A 26,399-nucleotide genomic window follows, 5' to 3' on the forward strand; every position below is an offset into this window, starting at 1 on the left:
AATAGTATGAATATGTGCTTTCATTTCTTTTGGGTAAATATCTAGGAATGGAATGGCTGGATCATATGAGTAGGCTTACTAACTTGTTAAGAAACTTGGCCTGGACTACATAGCAAGACTCTCTCTCTAAAAAAAAAATTTTTTTTAATTAGCCAAGTGTATTAGTCAGGGTTCTCTAGAGGGACAGAACTAAGAGGATATATGTATATATGAAAGGGAGTTTATTAAGGAGAATTGACTCACACCATCACAAGGTGAAGTCCCATGATAGGTCATCAGCAAGTTGAGGAGCAAGGAAGCCAGTGGTGGATCAGTCCGAGTCCCAAAAGTAGGGAAGCTAACAGTGCAGCCTTCAGTCTGTGCAGCCAAAGGCCCAAGAGCCCCTGGAAAACCGCTGGTGTAAGTCCAAGAGTCCAAAAGCTAAAGAACTTGGAGTCTGATGTTCCAGGGCAGGAAGCATCCAGCACGGGAGAAAGATGAAGTCCATAAGACTCAGCAAGTCAGCTCTTCCATCTTCTCCTGCCTGCTTTATTCTACCCCCACTGGCAGCTGATTAGATGGTGCCCACCCAGATTGAGGGTGGGTCTACCCCTCCCAGTCCACTGACTCAAATGTTAATTTCCTTTGGCAACACCCTCACAGACACACCCATGAACAATACTTTGTATCCTTCAGTTCAGTCAAGTTGACACTCAATATTAGCCATCCCACCAGGTGTAGTGGCTCCCACCTGTAGCCCCAGATACTTGGGAGGCTGAGGCAGGAGGATCACTTGAGCCCAGGAGTTAGGCTGCATTGAGCTATAATATGATAGAGGCACTGCACTACAGCTCTGGTAACAGAGCAAGATCCTGTCTTTTTTTTTTAATAAGAAAATAATCTAACTTGTTAAGTTCATAACTTATTAACAAAACTATTTTATATTCCCATCAGCAGTGTATGAAAGTTCTAGTCCTTCCACATTAACAACACTTGGTATAGTCATTCTTTTTAATGTTAGCCATTCTGTTTTTAGCCCTTCTGTGTAGTGGTGTCTCATTATGATTTGATTTGCATTTCCCTAATGACTGACAATGTTGAGCATCTTTTTCAAGTGTTTATTTGAAGGGTTCAGGCCTTTTCCCACATTTTAATTGAGTTGTGTTTGTTATTATTTCATTTTGATCATTTTAAAATATATTCTTGGTACAAGTCCTTTATAAGACACATGCTTTGCCCATATTTTCTCCAGGTCCATCCTTTGTCTTCTCATTCTCTTAACAATGTCTTTGAAAGAGCACAGATTACTAATTTTGATGAAATTCAATTTATCATTTATGCTATTAAATATCATATCTAAGAAATCTTTGCCTAACTCAGAGTGACAAAGATTTTATCCTATGCTTGCTTTTAGTTTTTTTCCATTTAGGTCTATGATTCATTTTGAATTACATGCTAGTGGATGTGGAGTGGTATCTAATTGTGCTTTTGATTTGCATTTCCTTTTTGGCTAATGGTGTTGAGCATCTTTTCATGTATTTATATAGGCCATTTATATATCTTCTTTAGAGAAATGTCTGTTCAGATCTTTTGCTTGTCGAGTTATCTTTTTTTGTTGTTGTTGTTTTTTAAAGTAAGACAGACAAATGATTTACAAATGTTCTCTAATTGTGTAGGTTATTTCTTCACTTTCTTGATGATGTCCTTTGCAACACAAGTTTTTTTATTTTGATGAAGTCCAATTAATATTTGTTTTGTCTTTGGTGTCATATCTAAGAAGCTGTTGCCTGATCCAAGGTCACAAATATTTACACATAGGTTTTGTTCTAAGAATTTTCTAGTTTTGACTCTTACATTCAGATATTTGACCCATTTTGAGATAATTTTTGAATGTGGTGTGAAGTAGGAGTCTAGTTTCATTCTTTTGCCTGTAAATATCCAGTTGTTCCAGTACTATTTATTGAAAAAACTATTCTTTCTCCCATTGAACTGCCTTGCTACTCTTGTTGAAAATCAACTATCCATAAATGTGACGATTTATTTTTGGGCTTTGAGTTCCATTCCATTGACTATGTGTCTATTTTTATGCCATACCACATTGTCTTAATTACCTGTGGCTCTGTAGTAATTTTTGGAATTGGGAAGTGTTTTCCTCCAATTTCCTTTTTCTTGTTCAATATTATTTGGGTTATTCTGGGTTTCTTGAATTTGTATAAATTTTAAGATCAGCTTGCCAATTGCTGTAAGAAGTCCACTGGGATTCTTGAAGAGGATTGTGTTTAATCTGTACATTAATTGGGGAATATTACCATTTTAGCAATATTAAGCCTTCCAATCATGAGTGTGGTGTCTTTCTGTTTATTTAAATCTTAAATTTCTTCCAACAATGTTTTGTAGTTTCTATGAATACAAGTCTTGCAGTTCTTTTGTTAACATTATTCCTATTTTATTCTTTTTGATGCCATATTGTATACCAGATTTTTTTTAAATTTCATTTTCAGATTGCTTGTTGCTAATATATAGAAATACAATTGATTTTTGTATATTGATATTGTATCCTACAACTGGCTGAACTCATTTATTAGTTATAATAGATTTTTAATGAATTCCTTAGGATTTTCTGCATACAGATCATATCATCTGCAAATAAGGATAGTTTTACTTCTTCCTTTCCAATCTGGATGCCTTTTATTTCATTTTCTTGCCTAATTGCCTTGGCTAGAACCTCCTCTAGTACAATATAAATAGAAGTGACAAGAACAGACATCCTTGTCTTATTCCTGATCTTGGGGGAAGGCATGCAGTCTTTCATCATTAAGTACAATGTTAGCTATGGGTTTTTTGTAGGTCCCTTTTCTTAGATTAAGAAGGTCTCTTCTAGTTTATTGAATGGTGTTTGGTTTGGTTTGGTTTGGTTTTTTGAGATGGAGTCTCGCTCTGTCGCCCAGGCTGCAGTGCAGTGGCGTGATCTCGGCTCACTGCAACCTCCGCCTCCCAGGTTCATGTGATTCTCCTAACTCAGCCTCCTGAGTAGTTGGGACTGCAGGACATGCCACCACCACACCCAGCTAATTTTTTGTATTTTTAGTAGAGGCGGGGTTTCATTGTGCTAGCCAGGATGGTCTCTATCTCCTGACCTCATGATCCACCCACCTCGGCCTTCCTAAGTGCTGGAATTACAGGTGTGAGCCACCGCGCCCAGCCCCTATTGAATGGTTTTTATTAGGAAATGGTGTTGGATTTTGTCAAATGCTTTTTCCATGTCTGTTGGGATGATCAAGTGAATTTTGTCTTCTGTTGATATGGTATATTGCATTAATTGATTTTCAGATGTTAAACCAACCTTGCAGTCCTGGGATAAATCTTATTTGGCCATGATGTATGATTCCTCTTATATATTGCTGGGTTCGTTTTGCTAGTATTTTGTTGAGGATTTTTGTATTTATATTCATATAGGATATTGGCCTATGGTTTTCTTTTAATGTCTTTGGATTTGGTAGCAGGATGATACTGACCTTATAGAATGCTTCCTCTTCTTCTATTTTTTGGAATAGTCTGTGAAGATAATTCTTATTTAATAATAATAATTCTTATTTAAATGTTTGCTAGGCTGGGCTTGGTGGCTCACGCCTGTGATCCCAGCACTTTTCAAGGCTGAGGCAGGTGGATCACCTAAGGTCGGGAGTTCAAGACCAGCCTGACCAACATGGAGAAACCCCATCTCTACTAAAAATACAGAATTAGCCAGGCGTGGTGGTGCATGCCTGTAATCCCAGCTACTCGGGAGGCTGAGGCAGGAGAATCCCTTGAACGTGGGAGGCGGAGGTTGCCGTGAGCTGAGATCGCGCCATTGCACTCCAGCCTGGGCAACAAGAGTCAAACTCCTTCTCAAAAAAATAATAGTAATAATAAATAAATGTTTGGTAGATTCCACCAGTGAAGCCTCTGGGCCTGGACTTTTCATTGTGAGTAGTTTTTTTATTATTCTTAATTCAATCTTTTGTCATATAAGTCTATTCATATCTGATATTTATTCTTAAATCAGTTTTGTTAGTTTCTATCTTTCTAGGATTTTGTCCATTTTATTCAGTTATCCTTTGAAGAGATTTAGATAATAATGAGCAAAAATCTTATGTTACCAATGTAGTTAACATTAATGATGTTTTTCATTGCTTTGTATAAATCCATATTCTTTTCTGGTATTATGTTCCTCTGTCTAAAAGACTTATAGTACAGGTATGATGGTGATGAATTCCTTTAGCTTTTTATATAGAGAAAGTATTTTGCCTTTTTCAAAGATAATTTTTCTGGGTATAGAATTGTAGACTGGCATATTTTTCTTTTTAGTTCTTTAAAGATCATTGTTCCACTGTCTAATTACTTTCAGTTTTCAAAGAGTAATCTGTCATTATTATCTTTTGTTCCTTGTATGTGATGTGCATTATTCATGTGGCCAGTTTAAAGATTTTCTCTTTACATTGGATTTGAGCAATTTGATTATCATGTACCTTGCTATAATTTTCTTTATGGCTATTTGGGATTGGTTGAGCTTCTTATGTGTGTTTATAGTTTCCATCAAATTTGGGAAATTTTCAGCCTTATTTGTTTATGTATTTCTCCTGACTCCTTCCCTCTTCTTTGGGGACTCCAATTACATGTATATTAGGCTGTTTGAAGTTGTCACAGAGCTTATCAATGCTTTGTTTATATTTTTCATTCTTTTTTCTTTCTGTATGTTGCATAGTTTCTGTTGCTACATCTTTAGTTTACTAATATTTTCTTCTAAAATATTTAATCTGCCATTAATCCCATTCAGTGTATTTTTCATCTCAGACACTGAAATTTTCATCTCCTGAAGTTTAACTTGGATCTCTTTTATGTCATTCATACCTCTACTTAAATTTTTGAACATAAACATCATTTTAAAAATCCAGTTATGATAGCTGTTTTGGTGTCCTTTTTCTGCAGATTCCCACATCTGTCAGTTCTAATCATTGGTCAGTTTTAATTGTTGATTTTTTTCATTATGGATCATTTTTTTTATACGTGGTAATTTTTGTTGAGATGCCAGATATTGTGAATTTTATTTTGTTGACTACTGGATATTTCTATATTCTTATAAATATTCTTAAGGCTTGTTGTGCTATTACTTGGAAATAATGTGATCCTTTCAAGTCTTGCTTTTAAGATGTATCGGCAGGATTAGTGCCATGTTTAGTCTGGAGCTAATTATTTCCCACTATTGAGACAAGACTTTTTTGAGTGCTCTACCCAGTGCCCTGGGAATTTTGAGGTTTTCCAGTCTGTCTGTTGGGAATATGCACTAATCCTGGCCCTGTATGAATGCTGGGTTCTGTGTCCTCTAATTTTGTGTGTGGTCCTTTCCTTAGCCCGTTAGTTGCCTCATAAGCCTTCACTGATCAGTGCTCTGCCAAATACCCATGGGATATCCTATTCAGATTTCTGGAGTTCTGTGTGCAGCTGTATCCACTCTGGTACTATATGCTTTAATCCTAGATACCTTGGTCTCCTCAGACTGTGAGCTGCATCCCATCAACTCAGGGAATCTGCTGGGCTCTGCTTAGGTTCCCCTCCTTGTGTGGCTCAGAAACTAAGGCAGTAAGCTGGCAACCACTTGTTTCTTGTTTCTCTGGGGATCACTGTCCTTTGTTACCTGATGTTAAATATCTTGAAAATCATTGTTTCATATTTTGGGTTTGTTGGCAGGAAAAGTTGTTTGTTTGGTTTTGGTGGTTTCAAGACAACCAAAGAGAGCAAATCTGAGAGTAAATCTGGCCCGTTACTTCATCTTGGTTGTAAAAGGAAGTCAGTTTTCTAATCAGTTTTAGAGAGTTAGAATTGATGGCTTGTAAGGTTTCTTTCAATCCTGAGATCTTTGGCTTCATGTTACATACCTTTAACCGCTTATTTTCTCATCTTCACATTATCCTTTTCTCTCCTCAAAACACTTAACTATCTGCATTTGTGCTTAGAAGGCTTGTTGGGATTAACTCTGGGCTGTGAATGAACCGTATTCATGATGCAAACACATTTCATAGAATGATGACAATCAAGATGTAACAACAAAAAAATGTTTTCTATAATATTCTTAATATATTTATATGATAGAACAGCTATAATGTAATCTAGATTATGGCCAAAGAGTTTCTTTCGGGAACTAGGCAAATAAGATTTTAATTGAAATCTTTCGTTTTTAATAACCACAGAATTATGCAACTAGCATTTACATTCTGAAGTAATTACAGTATCCTTTCTTTCATTTTATCTGAAAATATTCAACTGTAATATTAAGTAGGATATCTCAAAACCTGTATTTCCGTTAAAGGGAAGAGGAAGAAAGATGATCTTAGCTTTAACACTGCTACTGATAATTTCCATTCTATTTTATTGAAAAGTAAACCTTCAGTAGTGACCTGTTGTCTGAGTTATAGCTCATAGTCTAAAATACATTGTGTATATAAAGAAAACATATGAGGTACCATATTAATAAAAGATAATGGTAGTTCTGTTACCCAGTTTCACTTCAGTTTTGAGTATAATATGCTTAAGTATGTATATCTTTATTAATTAAAGTATGTATATCTTTATTATACAAGATTATGTCTCCACATTTTCAGTTCTTTTTCCTAATAAATGGGCTAGTAATAGTTAAAACAGATACCGCTAGGTTTATCTTTTAAATAATGAAATTCAAGTGTTTTCTTATGCTAGGGATTATGATTTTGAGGTATGGTTAAGTCCTGGAAATAATACTAGTTTTGTATTCTTATTTTTTAATTAGATGGTATTTCTTAAAGCCAACTATTTTTTTCTGTTTTTTTCTACATCACTCAAACAAGATTTATAATCAGTAAGAGAGATGCTGTAATAGTAAAAGACTCCCTTGGCCAGGCGCGGTGGCTAATCCCAGCACTTTGGGAGGCTGAGGCGGGCGGATCACGAGGTCAGGAAATGAGACCACGGTGAAACCTCGTCTCTACTAAAAATACAAAAATTAGCCGGGCGTGGTGGCCGGCGCTTGTAGTCCCAGCTACTCGGGAGGCTGAGGCAGGAAAATGGCGCTAACCCGGGAGGCGGAGCTTGCACTGAGCCAAGATCGCGCCACTGCACTGCAGCCTGGGCGACAGAGCGAGACTCCGTCTCAAAAAAAAAAGGACTCCCTTGTAGTGAATTAAATTTTTCAAGATACTTGGTTATCATTTCGTTTACTAAAATAGTAAATTACTAAGGAGAGTTAAGACCATTATTTGTGGTATATTGGCCATAAGAAGTTTTCTTCTGTCCTATGTTTTATACAGACATGTTACCAAAAAAAAAAAAAAAAAAAAAAAAAAAAATACGCATTGCAGCATTTGCCACAGAAAGCATCCAGGTTTTTCTACCCATTAAAAAAGTGGCTAGGACTGATAACCTGTAGTGATCTTCCAGGTTTTGCTGCAGTGAGAAAACCATTACTGTTAAAAGCCTGCTGTCATATCACATTATCCTTCTCAACAAGCACTTTGTTACAATGGAAGTTCTCTTTGCAGTGGAGGCCTCTTTGCCTCCCTTGTCCTAAGTTAAACCTCTATTTTTAGAGTTAAGAATCATTAAAGACATGGAAGAGTTCGCACAACTGGTTGTGGCATGAACGATAGCGTGTCATTTTATAAATGTATAAATGGTTTTTGAATTTTTTTCTCTGCTGATAAGGATGATTAAATTCTTCATGTTTTTTCTTTATATAGACTCCAAACCTTTCTAGACTTGTAGGAAATCTGTTGATGCGTAATACAGTGGAAAGAATTATGTGATCTAATGTGCAAATAATCTACTGGAGGACATTGGATATAAAAATGTTTTCTTAATGTGTTTTTCAGATGTCTGTGAGCTTTTGAAGTTGTTCTTTCTCCCACTTAATTTTAAGTCTCCTAGATTGGCTGAGCTGAGCAGTAGAAATTAATGAGGTAGAATGCTTGAGTTGAATAAACTGGAAGAAAATCTCTCTCTCCTGTAAACCATTATTACTATAACATAAACAATTTCTATAAACTCAGTTCCCAAATGGTCATAAGCTTTAGTTGGGAAATGGTGCGGTAATTGAAATACTGTGTTAATAAAGAGTTATAGGCAATATAATTTTCAAATAATTAGAGAACAGTAGAATATATGTAATACAGACTATGCTGAACGTAATTTCAATGTTTCTTTGATTCAAGTTATAGCTGTGTAGACATACTAGTTAAAAGTATTATACATAATTTATTGTTTTATAAGGTATTTTTAAAAATTCTTCCAGGCCAGGCTCAGTGGCTCACACCTGTAATCCCAGCACTTTGGGAGGCCAAGACGGGCAGATCACCTGAGGTCAGGACCAGCCTGGCTAACATGGTGAAACCTTGTCTCTATTAAAAACACAAAAATTAGCTGGGAGTGGTAGGCAGGTGCCTGTAGTCCCAGCTACTCAGGAAGCTGAGATGGAAGGATCACTTGAACCCAGGAGGCAGAGGTTGCAGTAAGCCAAGATTGTGCCACTGCACTCCAGCCTGGGTGACGGAGTGAGACTCCATCTCAAAAAAAAAAAATTCTCCTAGTATTTACTGAATATTCTAAATTATATTAGTACCTCTCATAGTTCTCTGCATGTAGTAGTCACGTAGGTAAGTTTACTGAAGCCACAAACAAATTTGATATCCTTAAGGGAACAAAATTCTGATTGATTCTGATCTGTGTCTTTCAGAAAAATCACTACCAATATAATGGATTTTATATATCAGATTGCTTTATTCTGGATATCATGGTAACAATACAGAAAGTATACATAATTTCCCATTTCTGCAAGTAGTCATGACTGCTGAAGAAAGAAAAACTTAAAGCTACGGCAGAATTATTCGGGTACCTTTTATGGAAATTCTGATTTTGTTTTTAATTTTTGATAACTTTTTACTAAAGGTATGAACACACAAAGAGCTTATTTTGTTAGGCAAATACACATTAATAAGAATGCCTAGAAGAGGACTGATTCTTCACACCCGGACCCACTGGTTGCTGTTGGGCCTCGCTTTGCTCTGCAGTTTGATATTATTTATGTACCTCCTGGAATGTGCCCCCCAGACTGATGGAAATGCATCTCTTCCTGGTGTTGTTGGGGAAAATTATGGTAAAGAGTATTATCAAGCCCTCCTACAGGAACAAGAAGAACATTATCAGACCAGGGCAACCAGTCTGAAACGCCAAATTGCCCAACTAAAACAAGAACTACAAGAAATGAGTGAGAAGATGAGGTCATTGCAAGAAAGAAAGAATGTAGGGGCTAATGGCATAGGCTATCAGAGCAACAAAGAGCAAGCACCTAGTGATCTTTTAGAGTTTCTTCATTCCCAAATTGACAAAGCTGAAGTTAGCATAGGGGCCAAACTACCCAGTGAGTATGGGGTCATTCCCTTTGAAAGTTTTACCTTAATGAAAGTATTTCAATTGGAAATGGGTCTCACTCGCCATCCTGAAGAAAAGCCAGTTAGAAAAGACAAACGAGATGAATTGGTGGAAGTTATTGAAGCGGGCTTGGAGGTCATTAATAATCCCGATGAAGATGATGAACAAGAAGATGAGGAGGGTCCCCTTGGAGAGAAACTGATATTTAATGAAAATGACTTCGTAGAAGGTAATGTGAAAAATATGTTGGTCAATATTATGTTAGACAAATGCTAGTATTGTATGCTGGTAATATAAGTCAGTCATTATCCACAGTATTAAAACACTTAAAGTTTTCGCACTTCATTGCACCAAGAATTTTAAGTGGCCTTCTGGAAAAAGGTATGAGATCATAATAAAAATGGAGAATAAGGACTAGGGAAATAGAATAAAACAGCTCTTGTTGCATGTGTATGATTTATATTCCTCACTTATCTGATCTGGGTGTTCTTTTTTATGTTTTTAAAAATGTGTAAACTAAGACTCAAAACTTGAAAACCATTTGATAAAGGAAAGAAAAAATTAGTAGACTCTTAGCTATTTTTCGTATTGGAGGAAGGAGAAATGCATGTCTGAACAAGGGGTTATGCATAGTTTAAAAAGCATATTTGGCATTTGGAAAAGTAAGGAAATACCTGTTTTCCTAATACATATTTCAGAAAGGGTATGGAATTTTTATGTATCAAGATGGGATATGACTCAGAGGTTGAAGAACACTGTTATAAAATTTAAGATACTTACTGATTGATATTAACAGTAATAATTCTAGATCCCTACCCATCTCCTTTACACTCACTGCTAGACATTTAATTGCTGACTTAAACCATTTTGAAAATAAATGTTTCTTGAAAGTTCTCTTTGCTTGATTCTATAAACTGTGTATCACAGTGGTCCCCAACCTTTTTGGCACCAGGGACTGGTTTCATGGGTGACAGTTTTTCCATGGGATGGTGAGGATGATTTTGGGATGAAACTGTTCCACCTCAGATCATCTGGCATTAGTTAGATTCTCATAAAGAGCGTGCAGTGTAGATTCCTTGCATGTGCAGTTCACAACAGAGTTTGCTCTACTTTGAGAATCCAGTGCAGCCGCTGATCTGACAGGAGGCGAAGCTCAGGCGGTAATGCTTGCCAGGCTCCCATCACTCACCTCTTGCTGTGCTGCCTAGTTCCCAACAGGCCATGGACCAGTAGCGGTCTGTGGCCTGGGGTTTAGGGACCCCTAGTATAGCACATGTAGACTTTTTGACTCCAAATCCAAATCATCATGGCCATCACTTGCTGCACTGTAGCATTATTATAATACACTGAGGCCTTTGGAGGCCATCAGGGAGTGCATTATGCTTTGCAGTGGCATTGCAGCTGCCTTTCCTTGTGGCCTCCTCTTTTTTCTGCTGTCACTTCCTGCCATTTTCGATGGATTATTTTTCTCAAAACTCTTCTGATTTTTCTGCAAGCTCAGCTTTTTGTCTTCTCACTGTATGTTTGTAGCTTATGGCAGAATGGAAGCTGCGGAGGAAATAAGATAACTAAGTAACGTGTAAAATGTCCTCACATCAGCTCTACCTAAAAAGAAAGGGAGCTGTGCCAATTTTATATTCTGCAGCTCCTGCTTTTGTCTTATAACTCTCCTTGGATTCTGATACTTCAGGATTTTTCTCTAAATGGAACATATTCTGTTCCTCACTTTTCCTCTACTGTGCCACTGTCTGCCCACTGCAGGGAGAATAATTACTAATAATTAGTGATGACAACTAATTCCTATCCCCTTCTAAACTTTAGCTCAGATATCACTTCTTCTGAGAAGTCATCTGCAACCTCAAGTCTAAGACAGCAGTACTTCTGTGTGCTCTTGTCACCTGTACATTCATACTGCTTGTCACAGTATGTGGCGTGCGCATTTCCTGGTTTGTGCTTCCTACTAAACTGTAAGCCTCAGGAGGGTTGGGACCAAGCCTATTTTATTCACCATTTTTTACCCAGATATTTACTGAGTGACTCACACATCTGTAGGTCTAACCTTCTCTCTCCTGAGCGCCATACTTAAAAATCAGATTGCTGCTGGGCGCAGTGGCTCACTCCTGTAATCCCAGCACTTTGGGAGGCCGAGGTGAGCAGATTATGAGGTCAAGAGATCAAGACCATCCTGGCCAACATGGTGAAACCCTGTCTCTACTAAAAATACAAAAATTAGCTGGACGTGGTGGCACACGCCTGTAGTTCCAGCTACTTGGGAGGCTGAGGCAGAAGAATTGCTTGAACCCGGGAGGTGGAGGTTGCAGTGAGCCAAGATTGCACCACTGCACTCCAGCCTGGTGACAGAGTGAGACTCTGTCTAAAAAAAAAAAAAATCAGATTGCCTCTTAGATGCGCATGCTTTTCTCTCAAAGGCATCTCAAATCACTGTGTTTAAATCTGTACCAATTTTTCTTTGTCTGACTTCACTCTAGTCAGTGATTTTATATGTATGTATGTATACACACATATGTATATAGATATATATATATCACGTAGCACTATATTGTTATTATTTGTCTATTTTTCTGTCTCCTTCACTAGACTGGCCCTGTCCTCAAAATTGAGACCATGTGGCACTCTTTGTATCACATAACTGACATGAAGGCACTCGATTTCTTTTAGTTGACCTAAACCAATAGAAATTTTGGCTCTTGGGTCTAGATTTTAATATTGCTAGAAGTAATTTCTGTATTTATCATGGTTACCATATTGATAGGTTCTAGTATTTTTAAAAAGTCATATGTAAAAAGGAATGATTGTCATTTGTAGTATATTTTATAGATTGAATAAAATAATAGAACAGTGAACATTTTTTTTTAACCTTTCCTTTTCTTTTAAGTGAGTAATTGTTACTGTGCAGTGGGGATAAATATTTTCACAAATAGGTAAAAATCCTGCAGGTCTGGTTTAATACCCTTTATGTTTAAGTGAGTAAAATCTGTCTTCCCATTGAATTTGTAAACTTTGACATGGAGATGTCTTTGTTCCTAACTCTTTCCTTTAGGTTATTATCGCACTGAGAGAGATAAGGGCACGCAGTATGAACTCTTTTTTAAGAAAGCAGACCTTATGGAATATAGACATGTGACCCTCTTCCGCCCTTTTGGACCTCTCATGAAAGTGAAGAGTGAGATGATTGACATCACTAGATCAATTATTAATATCATTGTGCCACTTGCTGAAAGAACTGAAGCATTTGTACAGTTTATGCAGAACTTCAGGTAACTGTCAGGGCCTAATGATTAAGCTACATTCTCCTAAAAAAAATCACGTTTTACTCACATTTCCTTAATTTATCTTCAGCAATTATAATTACTTAGAATAATTTCATAGGCTTTAGGGGAACTTTATTTTTTTATATTCTCTCTTTTTTTAAAGCATGTGTAGTATATTGTGTTATAGACAATTTGAACTATGAAATAAATTGAGAGTGACACCTATTAGAAACTAAATTTGATGGCCTTGATAATTGTTTGCGAATTCATTTTAAGACAAGTTGAATTTTTAAAAAATCAGCTTTACTAAGGAATAATTTATATGCAGTAAAATCCACATATTTTAAGGATCTAGGTATCATGACTCTTTTTTTTTTTTTTTTTTTTTTTTTTTTTGAGACAGGGTCTCACTCTGTCACCCAGGCTAGAATGCAGTGGAGTGAGCACAGTTCACTGCAGCCTCAACTTCCTGGGCTCAAGTGATCCTCTTGCCTCAACCTCCCAAGTAGCTGGGACCACAGGTGCATGCCATCTTTTTTATTCTTTGTAGAGAGAGGGTCTTGCCATGTTGTCCAGGCTGGGATTTAATGTCTTTTGACAAATGTATACACTCACGAACCACCACCCCAATCAAGATACAGAATACTGGTGTCTCACAAGAAAATCCCCTTGAGAATGATTTGAGTTTTTTAATTGAAATACATTTAGACATACAAACATTAAACTAAAAATTGGAGAAAGTTATTTCATCTTGCAAGGCAGAGAATTTGTAAAGTTTTTTTATGTTATCAAATTTGGATATTTTAAAATGCTGAAGTGTTTAATTATCTACACATTATGAAAACTATTTGTGGAAAATGCTGCTTTTTGATTTAACAGTTTCCATGTTTCTAATACTTTAATATTTGTAATGTTTTAGATACTTTGATTTACTAGTTTAATGCTTTGTGATCCTAGTCTTTATTCTCATATTGAAATTGTTGGATTTAAAAGGTTAATTAAAACTGTTCTGCAGCTGAATGTCTGGCAGTCATACTTCCAAGTGAGATTTACTGTTCCAAATAGCTCACTTGAGATCTGATTTCCTAAAGCATTTTTTTATTGCCTTTCTTGGAATTACTTTCAAAGGCCACATTATTATTTACAGTAAGTAATCTCTGTCATGGCAAATATTTATTCCTTAATGATAGTTACAATTTTTGGAATTAGCCAGTCTGAAGACAAAATAACTCTTAATCCAAAAGGTCAGTATTTATTTATTTGGTTCTGAACCAATTGAGTTTATTTCCTTGAATAGCTTGTGATTTGCTTCTGAAAGCAATCCAAAAGCAAAAGTTCAAAAAATGTTTTGAAATAATGGCAGCAATGTCAGACTACTTCCATGGTCCTCCAAGGGGTGTACTCATTCAGGCATAGACCTTGTGCCTTCCATAATTCATCAGTATTGCCACTTTTATGTTTACTACTGTGTCAGTAATGCCTCATCTTCTTGTTAAAGCTTCATCTGGTTGCTTTCTGAATGAATAGTGCCTCATGTTTTCTTGAATAAACTTTTATTTTTCACTTCTGTTAGGGATGTTTGTATTCATCAAGACAAGAAGATTCATCTCACAGTGGTGTATTTTGGTAAAGAAGGACTGTCTAAAGTCAAGTCTGTCCTAGAATCTGTCACAAGGTTGGTGAACCACATCTACAGCGAAGTCCTTGATATATAACATTGCTAAAAGAGAATTTCAGATATGTAATGAGTTAATAATTTTTAGTAACTATTACTTAAAAATTGGCTGAGCATGTGGGCGGTGGTGGTGATGATAAGTTCCTCATTTCACATGCAACCCTACATGACTCAACTTCCCTTCACTGCTTAGCAGGCAGCCTGGCATGATGCTCTCTCTGTGGCCCACTCACCTTCTGTGTATTTGCTGCTGCTTTCCTTTTTTTAAAATCTGATTCCTTCACTTTGACATAATCATCTTCTGAACTTGTCTCTTTTTTGTCACCTTTCTTTCCTTCCATTTCCTCAGGCTCCTTCTCCTCTCCCTGCTAACAATGCTGAGGTCTCCCATATCCTTAAGAAACTCCCACTCAACTCTGAAGTGCCCAGCCGCTACTGTTATGTTTCTGTCCTTTCACAGCTCAACATCACGAGACAGTAGTTCATAACTAAGCAAGTCATACAGTACCTGGCACATAGTAGATGCTCAGAGGTTTGAATGGATGAATTAGTAATCCCTTAGTACTTAATTATTAATTCTTTAGCTTCTCAGCCTTTTTCTTTCTAAATCATGGGCCCAAAGATACGACTTAACTGCCAAATTCTTTTCTGTTATTCTTTTTCATTGCTTTTTTACCTTTGACAACCTAACCAGTATTTCTGTCTTTAAATGTTCTTCTTTTGTTTGTAAAATGTAACTATTTTGTAAATGTAAGTATGATGTAATATAAACTATTAGGTTGATGATCATCTCTAACCACACCAGCTCTATATCCTTTACTTGCTTCTTTACCTTTCTGCCAGTTGTGGCCATTTGCCAAGAGCCCAGATTTGATCAGCCATTCTTCTCAAATCATTCAACTAACATTCATTGAGTCCTACCTACTGTGTTCCAGGTACACTGCTTGGGAGTTTGACTGGGGTAGTTGGAAGAAGAGTGGGCATAGATGAGTGAATCTGAGTCCCTGACCTGCAGGGATTCTCAGAGCCTTGATTTATATAGACACGATTCACTGTCTTCCCCTTCCCTACACCAGCTCCTCCTCCTGATGGCCCTCTTTCAGTTCAGAGTAAAACCATTTTCACCATCTGGGCATGACTTCTGAGAGCCACAGTCTTTTACTTATTCTTTGCCTCCAGTTACCTCTAATTAGTTAGTTCCTACTTAATTCACAGGACCTCCTCTATCTCTTCCTTGCTTCTGCCACCACCCTAACCTTGGTTCCCCCTCCCTCCATTTCTTCCCTTCCTGTCCCTCCTGAGTGTTTTTAGATCACCTACTAAGTGCCACGAGCTCACACTGGTAATACTGAAGTATTGTCAAGACACTTCTGTGGCAAATGGTGTAAACCTACCTTGAGCTTGCTTGAGGAAAATAGGAGCAGTATTGAAGAATCTTGGATACCTCCCAGAAATAAAGGGATTGTTACAACCAAATTTGGGGAAGAAAATCAAAACAACTCTGGTTTCTCAGGGATTGGAACCAGAGACTTTAATACCATCAAAATTCTCGTCTCCTTGTCTGTTTTTCTCTGCATGTTGACTTCATTCTCCTGTTGCAGATTGGCTTCTTCCACATGGTGAGGGATATGACTGTTGGCGGCTCTGGGCTCACATCTTCTCAGCTTTGCCATCAGAGAGGAAAGAGCTTTCTCCCAGCTCCAGTTGAGAAAATCCCAGGGAAGGACATTTTGCCCACTCTTGAGCCAATCACTATGGCCAGGTGGGGTGGGGGTATTGGGACTGGCCCACCTTAAGCCTGGTCTCCACCCCTAGGAAATTACTGTGGTTGGGTTGGGCAGAGAGTGAGGGGTATTCTGTGATCAGTGCCTCCACTTGATGCTGAGTATGTGGGGTGGCAATGGGCAGTTTTCCCCCAACAGAGGAGAGATTTATATTCTTTAAGACGGGGAGAAGAGTCCTAGGCACTCAGAGCACTTGGAGTCCACTCCATGCACTATTTGAGCCTTTGTTCCATCTCTCCATTACCTATTCTGTACTGTTGTAAGTGTAATCCTCCTAAAATGTTACTTTTTTGATTAGGCTGCACCCTAGTGCAGTGAGTGATTCTCCAACTTCAGTGCCAGAGTCACCAGGAGGACTTGCGAAAATGTAGAGGCTTCTCTCCAGCCCTAGCATCTGATTCAGTGGGTCTGGGTGTAGTCTGAGAGTTTGCTTCTCTAACATGTTAACACGGGAAGCTGATGCTGTGGGTTTGGGGGCCTCACTGTGAGAACCACTGCCCTAGCAGAAAAGCCCTGCTGATTCTCTTTGCCTTTAGGATACTGACCGATTTCTTTAACCTTGCATGGGAGGTACTCTTCACTCTGACCCTTCTCTCATTGTTCCCATTTTAAGATTCCGTTGACCCTTATCTCACTGTTCCCATTTTAGGGTCCTTTCCTACCAATCTGATTTGTCTGATCCCTTTTCTCTAAAATGCTTTCTACATTCTTACCTCTTTGCCTTTGAGAATAATTATTTTGAATGACCTTTACACTCACCACTGAATTCAACATTTTAACCGAGGCATAACTCATGTTCCACTTCTAACATCTTCTCTAACTACTCCAGACATGAGCGATGTATTTTTCAGAACTGCTGTTCATTCATTCATTCAGCAAATATTTATTGAACTACTCTATCAGGGGACACTGCGTCCGTAGTAATGAACAAAACAAAATCCCCGCTCCCACAGAGTGGGAGAGACACTGGAACAAACATGTCTGGCAATATAAAGGAAAACAGCTGAGGAAGAGGATGGAGATGAAGGAGTGGGAGGTTGCAGCTGCTTCTCAAGTAGTATTAGGGAGGATCCCTCTGATAAGGTGACATGTGTGCAAAGACCTAACAGATGCAAGAGGAGAGTGATCTTTGTGTGTGTTATCCATTTAGAATGCATTATTAACAGACATTACAGCTATTTTTCCATTTGTGTATTTTTCATCCCCCCAAAAGGTGTTTAAGATTCCAAAGGTCAGTGGCCACTTTAACACTTTTGGAGCCTCATACCACCAACATGTGCCTCAAATGTGGGCATTTGGTGAATATCTCTCCCTGATGATAATCATACACATGAAGCTGGGATTTTCTTTCCCTGTGTGAATGTAGAACCAATATAATCAAATATTTGAAGTGTAAAACATATTTTGTAAGCTGTGTTAAAGGAAGAAAATTGGTAACTTTAAGTGGGACTTATCATTTGTTGTGTGTGCTTTCCTCATAGTGAGTCTAATTTTCACAATTACACCTTGGTCTCATTGAATGAAGAATTTAATCGTGGACGAGGACTAAATGTGGGTGCCCGAGCTTGGGACAAGGGAGAGGTCTTGATGTTTTTCTGTGATGTTGATATCTATTTCTCAGCCGAATTCCTTAACAGCTGCCGGTTAAATGCTGAGCCAGGTGCGTAAAATGTTGGTAGATGAGCTGACTATAGAATTTAGAACGTTGTCAGCATGTCCTATAGTTTGAATCAAGTGATTTTGAGGGAGAAGTTTTAGTTAAACCCCAGTATTTTTTTTAAGTTATATTAGGCATAATTTAACTGGAATACTAAATAGGAAATTGAAAATTTGACCCTTTGAAATTAATATCCTTTGTTCTTTTGGGTCCAACTTCCAGTGACTACATTTGAAGCCAAATATAGAAATGCAGAGGAACAGGATATCTACAAATTGATGAGGTGGGAGCAGTGCAGGTCAGAAAAAGAGCTAAGCAGATGGTATGGAGATGTGTGTGAGAGTCTGAAGCACTCAGCTTTGGGCATATAGCGTCCACACATGCAAACATACCCCCATGCGTGTGTGCACACACACTCACATGGAAGTCTAGATGCAGATAGTGCTTGGTCTCCAGACTGCATTTTGGGGTGATTTACTATACTTTGCTTTAAGTTATAGATATTTTTTGAAAATTAATGAGATAGCCAGGTGCAGGGGCTCACGCCCATAATCCCAGTACTTCGGGAGGCTGAGGCGGGCGGATCATGAGGTCAAGAGATTGAGACCATCCTGGCCAACATGGTGAAACCCCGTCTCTACTAAAAATATAAAAATTAGCTGGGCATGGTGGCACACGCCTGTAGTCCCAGCTACTCGGGTGGCTGAGGCAGAAGAATTGCTTGAACCTGGGAGGCAGAGGTTGCAGTAAGCCAAGATCATGCCACTGCACGCCAGCCTGGTGACAGAGTGAGACTCCATCTCAAAAAAAAAAAAAAAATTAATGCGATGACATTTTTTGAAATCAAATTTTAAATGCTTTTTAGTTCATTTAAAAGAATTAAAAGTATTAAAGAGGCCAGGGGTGGTGGCTCATGTCTGTAATCCCAGCACTTTGGGAGGCTGAGGCGGGCGGATCACGAGGTCAGGAGATGGAGACCATCCTGGCTAACACGGTGAAACCCCATCTCTACTAAAAATACAAAAAAAATTATCCGGTCGTGGTGGTGGATGCCTGTAGTCCCAGCTCCTCAGGAGACTGAGGCAGGAGAATGGCATGAGCCCAGGAGGCGGAGCTTGCAGTGAGCCAAGATTGCGCCACTGCACTGCAGCCTGGGCGACAGGGCAACATTCTGTCTCAAAAAAAAAAAAAGTATTAAAGAATCTCAACAGGATGAGTAAGTTGAGGAAATCTGTTATACAAACATGGTGACTATAGTTAATAACAATATATTGTATACTTACAAATTGCTAAGCCAGTAGTAGCATTAAAAAATGTTCTTACCACCAAAAAAAAATGTTAATTATGTGAGGTGATGGATATGGTTATTAGCTTGATTTAGTCATTTCATAGTGTATGAATGTAGCAGAACATCATGTTGTACACCATTTTTATTAGTCAATTAGAAAAACATTGGGAGTGGGGCACTGCTGAGCACAGTAGCTCACACCTTAATCCCAGCACCTTGGGAGTCTCAGACAGGAGGAGCACTTGAGCGCAGGAGTTCAAGACCAGCCTGGGCAACATAGTGAGACCTAGTCTTTAAAAATAAAATTTTTGGCCAGACATGGTGGCTGAATGCTTTTTAGCTCATTTAAAAGAGTTAAAAGTATTAAAGAGGCCGGGCGTGGTGGCTCATGCCTGTAATCCCAGCACTTTGGGACGCCAAGGCAGGCGGATCACCTCAGTCAGGAGTTCAATACCAGCCTGGCCAACATGGTGAAACCCCATCTCTACTAAGAATTAGCCAGGCGTGGTGGCTTGTTCCTGTAATCCCAGCTACTTGTGAGGCTGAAGCAGAAGAATTGCTTGAACCTGGGAGGCGGAGGTTGCAATGAGCTGAGATCGCCAGCCTGGGCGACAGAGCAAGACTCCATCTCAAAAAATAAAAATAAAAATTTTTTAAAGAATCTAATAGCAAATGGGTTTTTTTTAATGTAGAACTATTCATATGCAAATGATTGCCTTCTTATTAATTAGGTTAGAGGTAGTTTTCAGGAACTCTTTGAGAACCTAATGAATAAATGAAGGTTAGGTTTATTTTACAGCATGAAATGCAAAATGTGAAAGTTGAAGGAGACGTATTTGCTTAGTTTAAAAGAAATATTTTATATCCAGAAATAGATTTGCCTCTGGAAAATTGAACTCCCCATCCCTAAATGTATTTGAACAAAGGTAGAATGAGCATCTGCTAGGGATCTTGTAATAAAAAGGTTGCCATGTTACTCCCACACTTGCTGACAATCACTGAACACTTCATGTGATCATATCTAATTGAAGCCAGCCATAGCAAGGGTTCCCTCTCCTGAGGGGAGATGGGCTAGTTAGCCTTTATGGTCCTTTTAGATCAGTCAGTTTGAATGCTGATGACAAGGTCTTCTCCAAGGGCTATTATATCAGGTAATTTTAACCCTTATCTTCCTGACTTTTCCAGATTTTGGTTCAGATTTATTCTATATTTTCATTATTCTCTGCATATCTATTCATTGTACAGTATTCTTTGAATTTACTCTAATGATTCATTTTTAACAGGTGGATTTAACAGACGTTTCTAAGTTTCATAATGATTATCAGAGGTTAATCTACATTTATTACTACTGATTAGATGAAACAATGAGTAATAAATGACTCACGTAATGAATACACATCTCCCCAAAGTCAAAGGGAATAAACGTGAAGCATCCTTTAGTTTGTTTTTTGCTCTGTTCTTTTGCAAGGTTATAGTTAACCTACTGATAAGTTACCAAATCATCATATTCATCAAATTAACATGATGTTCTGTAGCCTGAATATTAAAAAATAGACAAAATCATGTATAATAAGAAAGACTTTGATAAAACTTAATAGATATTGCAATAAAGAACAGTTCTTCGTAACTTCTTTTTATGTTACAAATCTATATTTTAATTTGTAGGTAAGAAGGTGTTTTACCCCGTGGTGTTCAGTCTTTACAATCCTGCCATTGTTTATGCCAACCAGGAAGTGCCACCACCTGTGGAGCAGCAGCTGGTGAGACTTTCACATTTTCAGTTATGAAAGACTCTAAAGATTTTTTCTAGATGTTTGTTGTGTAAGTAGAAAACAAAGTTTCAATAAAAAACTGTATTTCCATGAGCAAAATGTTAAACTACAGTTATTGTAAACGCATTTCCATAGTTCCTCTTTATACCCCCAATAAAATGCTTTTCACATTTATTGCTTCAGAATTAAGTGTAGGGGGAGCAGAGTTTAGGTCATAAAGGAAAACCTCATGTCTCAGAATGTGGAAATTGTACAGTCATTTCTACTGCTTATTTTTACTAATACTAAAAATTTGATTTTAAAAACCCTACTAACTAGAAATTAAATCTACTCTGCTAAATAAGAGGAAATAGTATACTCTGGTAAATTACCTGGAAAGTCATGGAATATAAATGCCGTATATCAAAACTTACAGTTATTGCCAAAGCTAATTTTATGTAAGCTTTTTAAAATTTTTAAATAAACATTATTTCATAATAATTTAGATTTAGAGAAGTTGCAAAGATAGTACAGAGAGTTCCATACTTCACCCAGTTTCCTCTAATGCTAACATCTTATGTAACCATGGTACATTTGTCAAAGTGAAGAAATTAATATTGGTAAGTTATTGCTAAGTACACTAGGATTATACCAGTTTTTCTACTAATCTCCTTTTTCTGTTTCAGAATCGAGTCGAGAATACCAAATTGCTTTTAACATAATCTTTTATTGTTAATACTAAGAAAAAGTAGAAATGATTAAAAAGTCACTTTAAGATGTTTAAAAAAATAAAAAATAACTTCAAGGAAAGTAATAAAGGCAGAAGTTAATAAAACAAAAATAGATTGAGAAGTGTAGAAGCTTATGTTTATGTACAGAAAATTTAATCATAAAGTAGACACATTTTGGGTAAAAAGGAAAACATTGGAAATTAGAATATGAAAAGATTGAGATAAATCAATTTTATAGGGTAAGTTTTCTAAATTATAAATAAAATGAAAGATTTGAGAATTTATAAAATATGAACACAGGCTAAGTTCATGTTAGTATTTTATGAATAAAAGAGGTGCATGTGGGCCGGGCATGGTGGCTCACACCTATAATCCCAGCACTTTGGGAGGCCAAGATGGGTAGATCACAAGGTCAAGAGTTCGAGACCAGCGTGGCCAATATGGTGAAACCCCGTCTGTATTAAAAATACAAAAATTAGCCAGGCATGGTGGCACGAGCCTGTAGTCCCACCTACTCGGGAGGCTGAGGCAAAAGAATCACTTGAACCTGGGAGGCGGAGGTTGCAATGAGCCAATATCATGCCACTGCACTCCAGCCTGGGTGACAGAGCAAGACTCTGTCTCAAAAAAACAAACAACAAAAAGGTGAAAGCTCTGAAGAAATTAAGAGCCATTTAAAAAAGTTATCAAAAAGTTACCCTGTAGGTACATAAATACAATGTTTTAATTTATGAGCTTTTCCAGACTCTCAAAGAGCAGGTAATATTAGCACCATATGATGTACTTAACATATTTTATGAGGCCACCATTATCTTGATATCAACACTTGGCATAGTACACACACACACACACACACACACACACACACACACACACACACATACACACGCCTCTACCTTATCTGTAGGCCAGTATTATGAATATAAATACAAATAGGTTCAAAATGGCAAACTGAGCACCCACATCTGCCATATCTGACAGTGAATTATTCTAAAGAAAAGGGTACATTAGTACTGGAAAATGAGAGAAGGTGTTAGCAGCCATAAGTTTTGAGAACTTTCTGTAAGACGATAGCAGTTAGCATAAGATTTCTGGAGGAGAGAACAGACTAGAACGTGTTCAAGAGAACAGTGAGTGAAGATGGGGCTGCTTTGCATCCTCTGAGCTCATAGCAGACAGAATGGAGGGAGCCTGGAATAAACATGCTTCTCTAGGTGTGCTGAGAAGCAGGCATCACAGGGATTGACCCTCAGTCTAAGGCAGTGTGTGTGGTCCCTGGAGCTGGAGAGGCTGGTCGGGGTGGCTAGGGAGCCCCTAGACTACAAAAGTGAACTACTGTTAGCACATTCCCCCTGAGACCCTGTTCTAATCTCCTTGACTGTGACTGGAGATAGGCCATTGTAATCGAAGCTAACAGCCATGGACTTCTGAACAATACTTGAAACAAAAATGAGTAGCAATTAACCAAGACTAACCAAACATTTGAGGAAAAACAATACTATGAAAGAGGCACCAAGTGTTAATACACAGAAAAATCAACACATGAGTATATGAATACAGATAGAAAGTAATTTTAAAATATATCTTTGGGGAGATTAGAGAAAATGTTAAATTCATAAAACAGGATTTGTTGCTTTAAAAAATCAGAACTTGGGAATTGTGAAAATATTTTTTAAATCAGTAAATGGTCTGAATAGCAGAATGGTTACAGTTGAATCAAATTTGTAAACTGGAAGACAAGCCAACTGGACACGTAAAGTTCACGAGATAACATGAGAGAAAAATTGAGACAAGGAGGATCAAGCCAGAAGCTCCCATATTATTAATAGGAGTTCAGAAAAGAGAGAATATTGAGTGGAGGAAATGGAAGAAAGTTTCCAGAGCTAAGCAGAAACAAATCTTCTGGTGTTTGGAGAACAACAGTAAAGGGACAATTCTAATAGCTTCCAGAGACACTAAAAATAGCAAAACCCAGCTTGTTCACAAAGGAGTGACAATCAGATTGGCATTCGCCTTCTTTTTGAAAACACTGGTGTTAGAAAACAATAAAGCAATACTATGAAAATTCTGAAGAAAAGTAACTTTGATTCTAGAATTCATATTCGACCTACTATTTTAGGACAAAATAGACATTTTTGAGCTTTCAAGGACTCAGAATTTATTTCTCACAGACCTTTGTAATCGAGTCCAGCAAAATGATAAATGTATACATTGAGAGAGGAGGACCTGAGAGTAAATAGTGGTGAACAACCAAAAAAATTAAGTCTAAACATTTGTTGATGTAATAGTGTAAATAGTTATGTTGACATAATAAAAGGCAATTAATACCAATTTGGGATTAAGATGTCAGAGGGTTATGTACATGGTATACTTAGGTGTATTACCTAGCTGTCAGCTGAGAGGGCCTAGAACTAGTGACACCCTAACAGTAACAAGTACACTCAGCTTCCAAATCTTAGTTTCTAATACTGTTCTCCAATCAAAGGAGCCAGAAGTCCACGGATAAATGGTTGATTCCAGGGCAGGGGCAAAAAATATACAAGAAGACCCTGGAGCATCTTACAGTGCCAGAAAGTAAGAAAGCACTCAACAAAAAGATAGGGGGAATGTGTCACAGCGGCACAGGAGCCAACAGAAAGAGCTCCCAGTGCCCAAGCTGGAACAACCTGAGCAATGAAATAAATAACTTAAACCTGGATTATAACCCAAAGCATCAAATAAATAGCCATGAGTCTATACTGATATAAATGAGTGAGTGAATGAGCAGATAAATATTGAGTGACTAGACTAGATAGGAAAGAAAAGATAAGTCTTCCTTACAGAATTCCAAGTAACTTATGTAGATACTCCCTCTTCTAGTAGGTGGAACTAGGGGACTCACTTTCAAAGAACATAGTGTGGAAAGAAAAAACAAACTTTTCACAGGAGAAACCCAGCAGACACCTTAAGCAATGGATACCATGTACCCCTGACATGATATAATGAGAAGGACACTTTAGCTCACAGTCCTCTTCCAAAAACGTAGAACCCCAGTCCAGTCACAGGGAAAGCTGCAGCAAGCCCACATTGAGGAGCATTGTACAAAATACCTGACCATTCTTCCTCAAAACTGTCAGAGTCATCAAAAACAAGGAAGACTGAGAAACCATCATAGCCAAGAGGAGACTAAGGAGACATGACAACCAAATGTAATGTGGTGCCCTGGACTAGGTCCTGGAATAGAAAAAAAAGACACTAAAGGGAAAGCTGGTGAAATCCAAATAAAGTCTGGAGTTGAGTTAAATAGTAATATAGCAATGATGGTTCCTTAGTTTTGACAAATGTACTACAACAATGTAAGATGATAACATTAGGGGAAGCTAAAACTGGATGGGGGTATACAGGAACTCTCTTTACTGTTTTGCAACTTCTTTGTAAATCTAAAATTATTCCAAAATAAAAGATTGTATATTAAAATTAATTAAAAGCAAACAAAAAGAAGAGGTAAATAAAGTCAACATATAAGCATGAAGGGAATGTAAACGCATGCTAATACTCTTTTTTTTTTTTTTGAGACGGAGTTTCACTCTTGTTGCCCAGCCTGGAGTGCAGTGGCATGATCTCGGCTCACTGCAAACTCCACCTTCCGGTTTCAAGCGATTCTCCTGCCTCAGCCTCCCGAGTAGCTGGGATTACAGGCACACACCACCACGCCCAGCTAATTTTTGTATTTTTAATAGAGACGGGGTTTCACCATGTTGGCCAGACTGGTCTCGAAATCCTGACCTTGTGATCTGCTGGCCTCAGCCTCCCAAAGTGTTGGGATTATAGGCATGAGCCACCGCACCCGGCCAAAGCATGCTAATATTCTTGCCTGGTTTGGAGGGTTGTAGGGGAAGAATGATTTGAATGCTGATTCATTCTAGGTGTTGCATAGCAACTTAAGTTTAAGCACTTCAAGTTCTAGTTTCACCACTTGTAACCTTTGCAAGTTGCTTAACTTTTCTAAGCTTCAGTCTCCTCACTTAAAAGACAAAAACTTGTTTTCCTTGATGTTTAAAGCTATATTAGAAATAAATAAGAAGGAAAAAATGGGTAAGACGGTTGATAATTCACATATTTAATAGTCAGCCTTACTAGGAATAAATTAAAACAGCAGTATAATGCTTTGTTTCTGCTGTTAGGTCACTGCTTTTAAAAAGCAAAGCCATGTGAGCAAGACTGGGGGATAGGAGCTCCTCCGTCACTCCTGTTGGGGATTCAGGCCAGTTCTCTGGGTCGAGTTCTAAACAGATTCATCCCTCCAATCCAGTAATTTCCACCCCCAGCAGTCTTTCCTGGGGAAGTAATCGAGCTACGTGATGGTAATATGCATAAATTGATAACATTAAAACCAAGCAAAACTCTAATAATAAAAGGATAAATTGAATTATGGTACATTCTGTGGTGAATATTGCATATCAAGGAAAATGTGAATTGTAAATACAGCAGTGTAAATGAAGAGGAAAATGTAAAGCTAAAAAGTGGGAAATAGCGTATCTGTTTTACGTAACATTTGAATGATGATAATAGCTAATATTTTTATGAACCCCTTACTATGTGCGGGGTACTTGTTCTGTTTTGCTTACACATTAATTCATTTAATCCTCTTAACAACCTCTGAGGTATGTACTATTACTGCCCCATTTTTCACAGCTGTGCTGCAGTCGAGTGCCTGTCCAAGTACACACTGGCCTGAGTAGGCCCAGGAGGCCAGGTGATTTGGCTCCGCAGCCTCCACTCCTGTCCACTGCACACACTGCCTCTGTTATATTAATTAATCAAATATTGAGGGTCCCTTTGATGCCA

The 26,399-nt window shown here is 37.8% G+C and overlaps 1 protein-coding gene across 7 annotated transcripts in view; it reads left to right on the plus strand.

Moving 5' to 3' along the window:
- Nucleotides 1–26,399, plus strand: part of CSGALNACT2 (chondroitin sulfate N-acetylgalactosaminyltransferase 2) — a 47,879-nt gene that overhangs the window by 7,392 nt on the left and 14,088 nt on the right. For 2 of the 7 annotated variants that reach the window (XM_009245309.3, XM_054521562.2), the window contains 5 exons: nucleotides 8,720–9,643; nucleotides 12,476–12,692; nucleotides 14,260–14,361; nucleotides 17,627–17,805; nucleotides 20,756–20,850. In XM_009245309.3, the coding sequence (XP_009243584.1) occupies nucleotides 8,983–9,643; nucleotides 12,476–12,692; nucleotides 14,260–14,361; nucleotides 17,627–17,805; nucleotides 20,756–20,850 (1,254 nt within the window). In that variant the 5' untranslated portion in view covers nucleotides 8,720–8,982. 7 annotated transcript variants of the gene reach the window in all.

The sequence above is a fragment of the Pongo abelii genome, chromosome 8, assembly GCF_028885655.2.
Source record: "Pongo abelii isolate AG06213 chromosome 8, NHGRI_mPonAbe1-v2.0_pri, whole genome shotgun sequence".
NCBI classification, from domain to species: Eukaryota; Metazoa; Chordata; class Mammalia; order Primates; family Hominidae; genus Pongo; species Pongo abelii.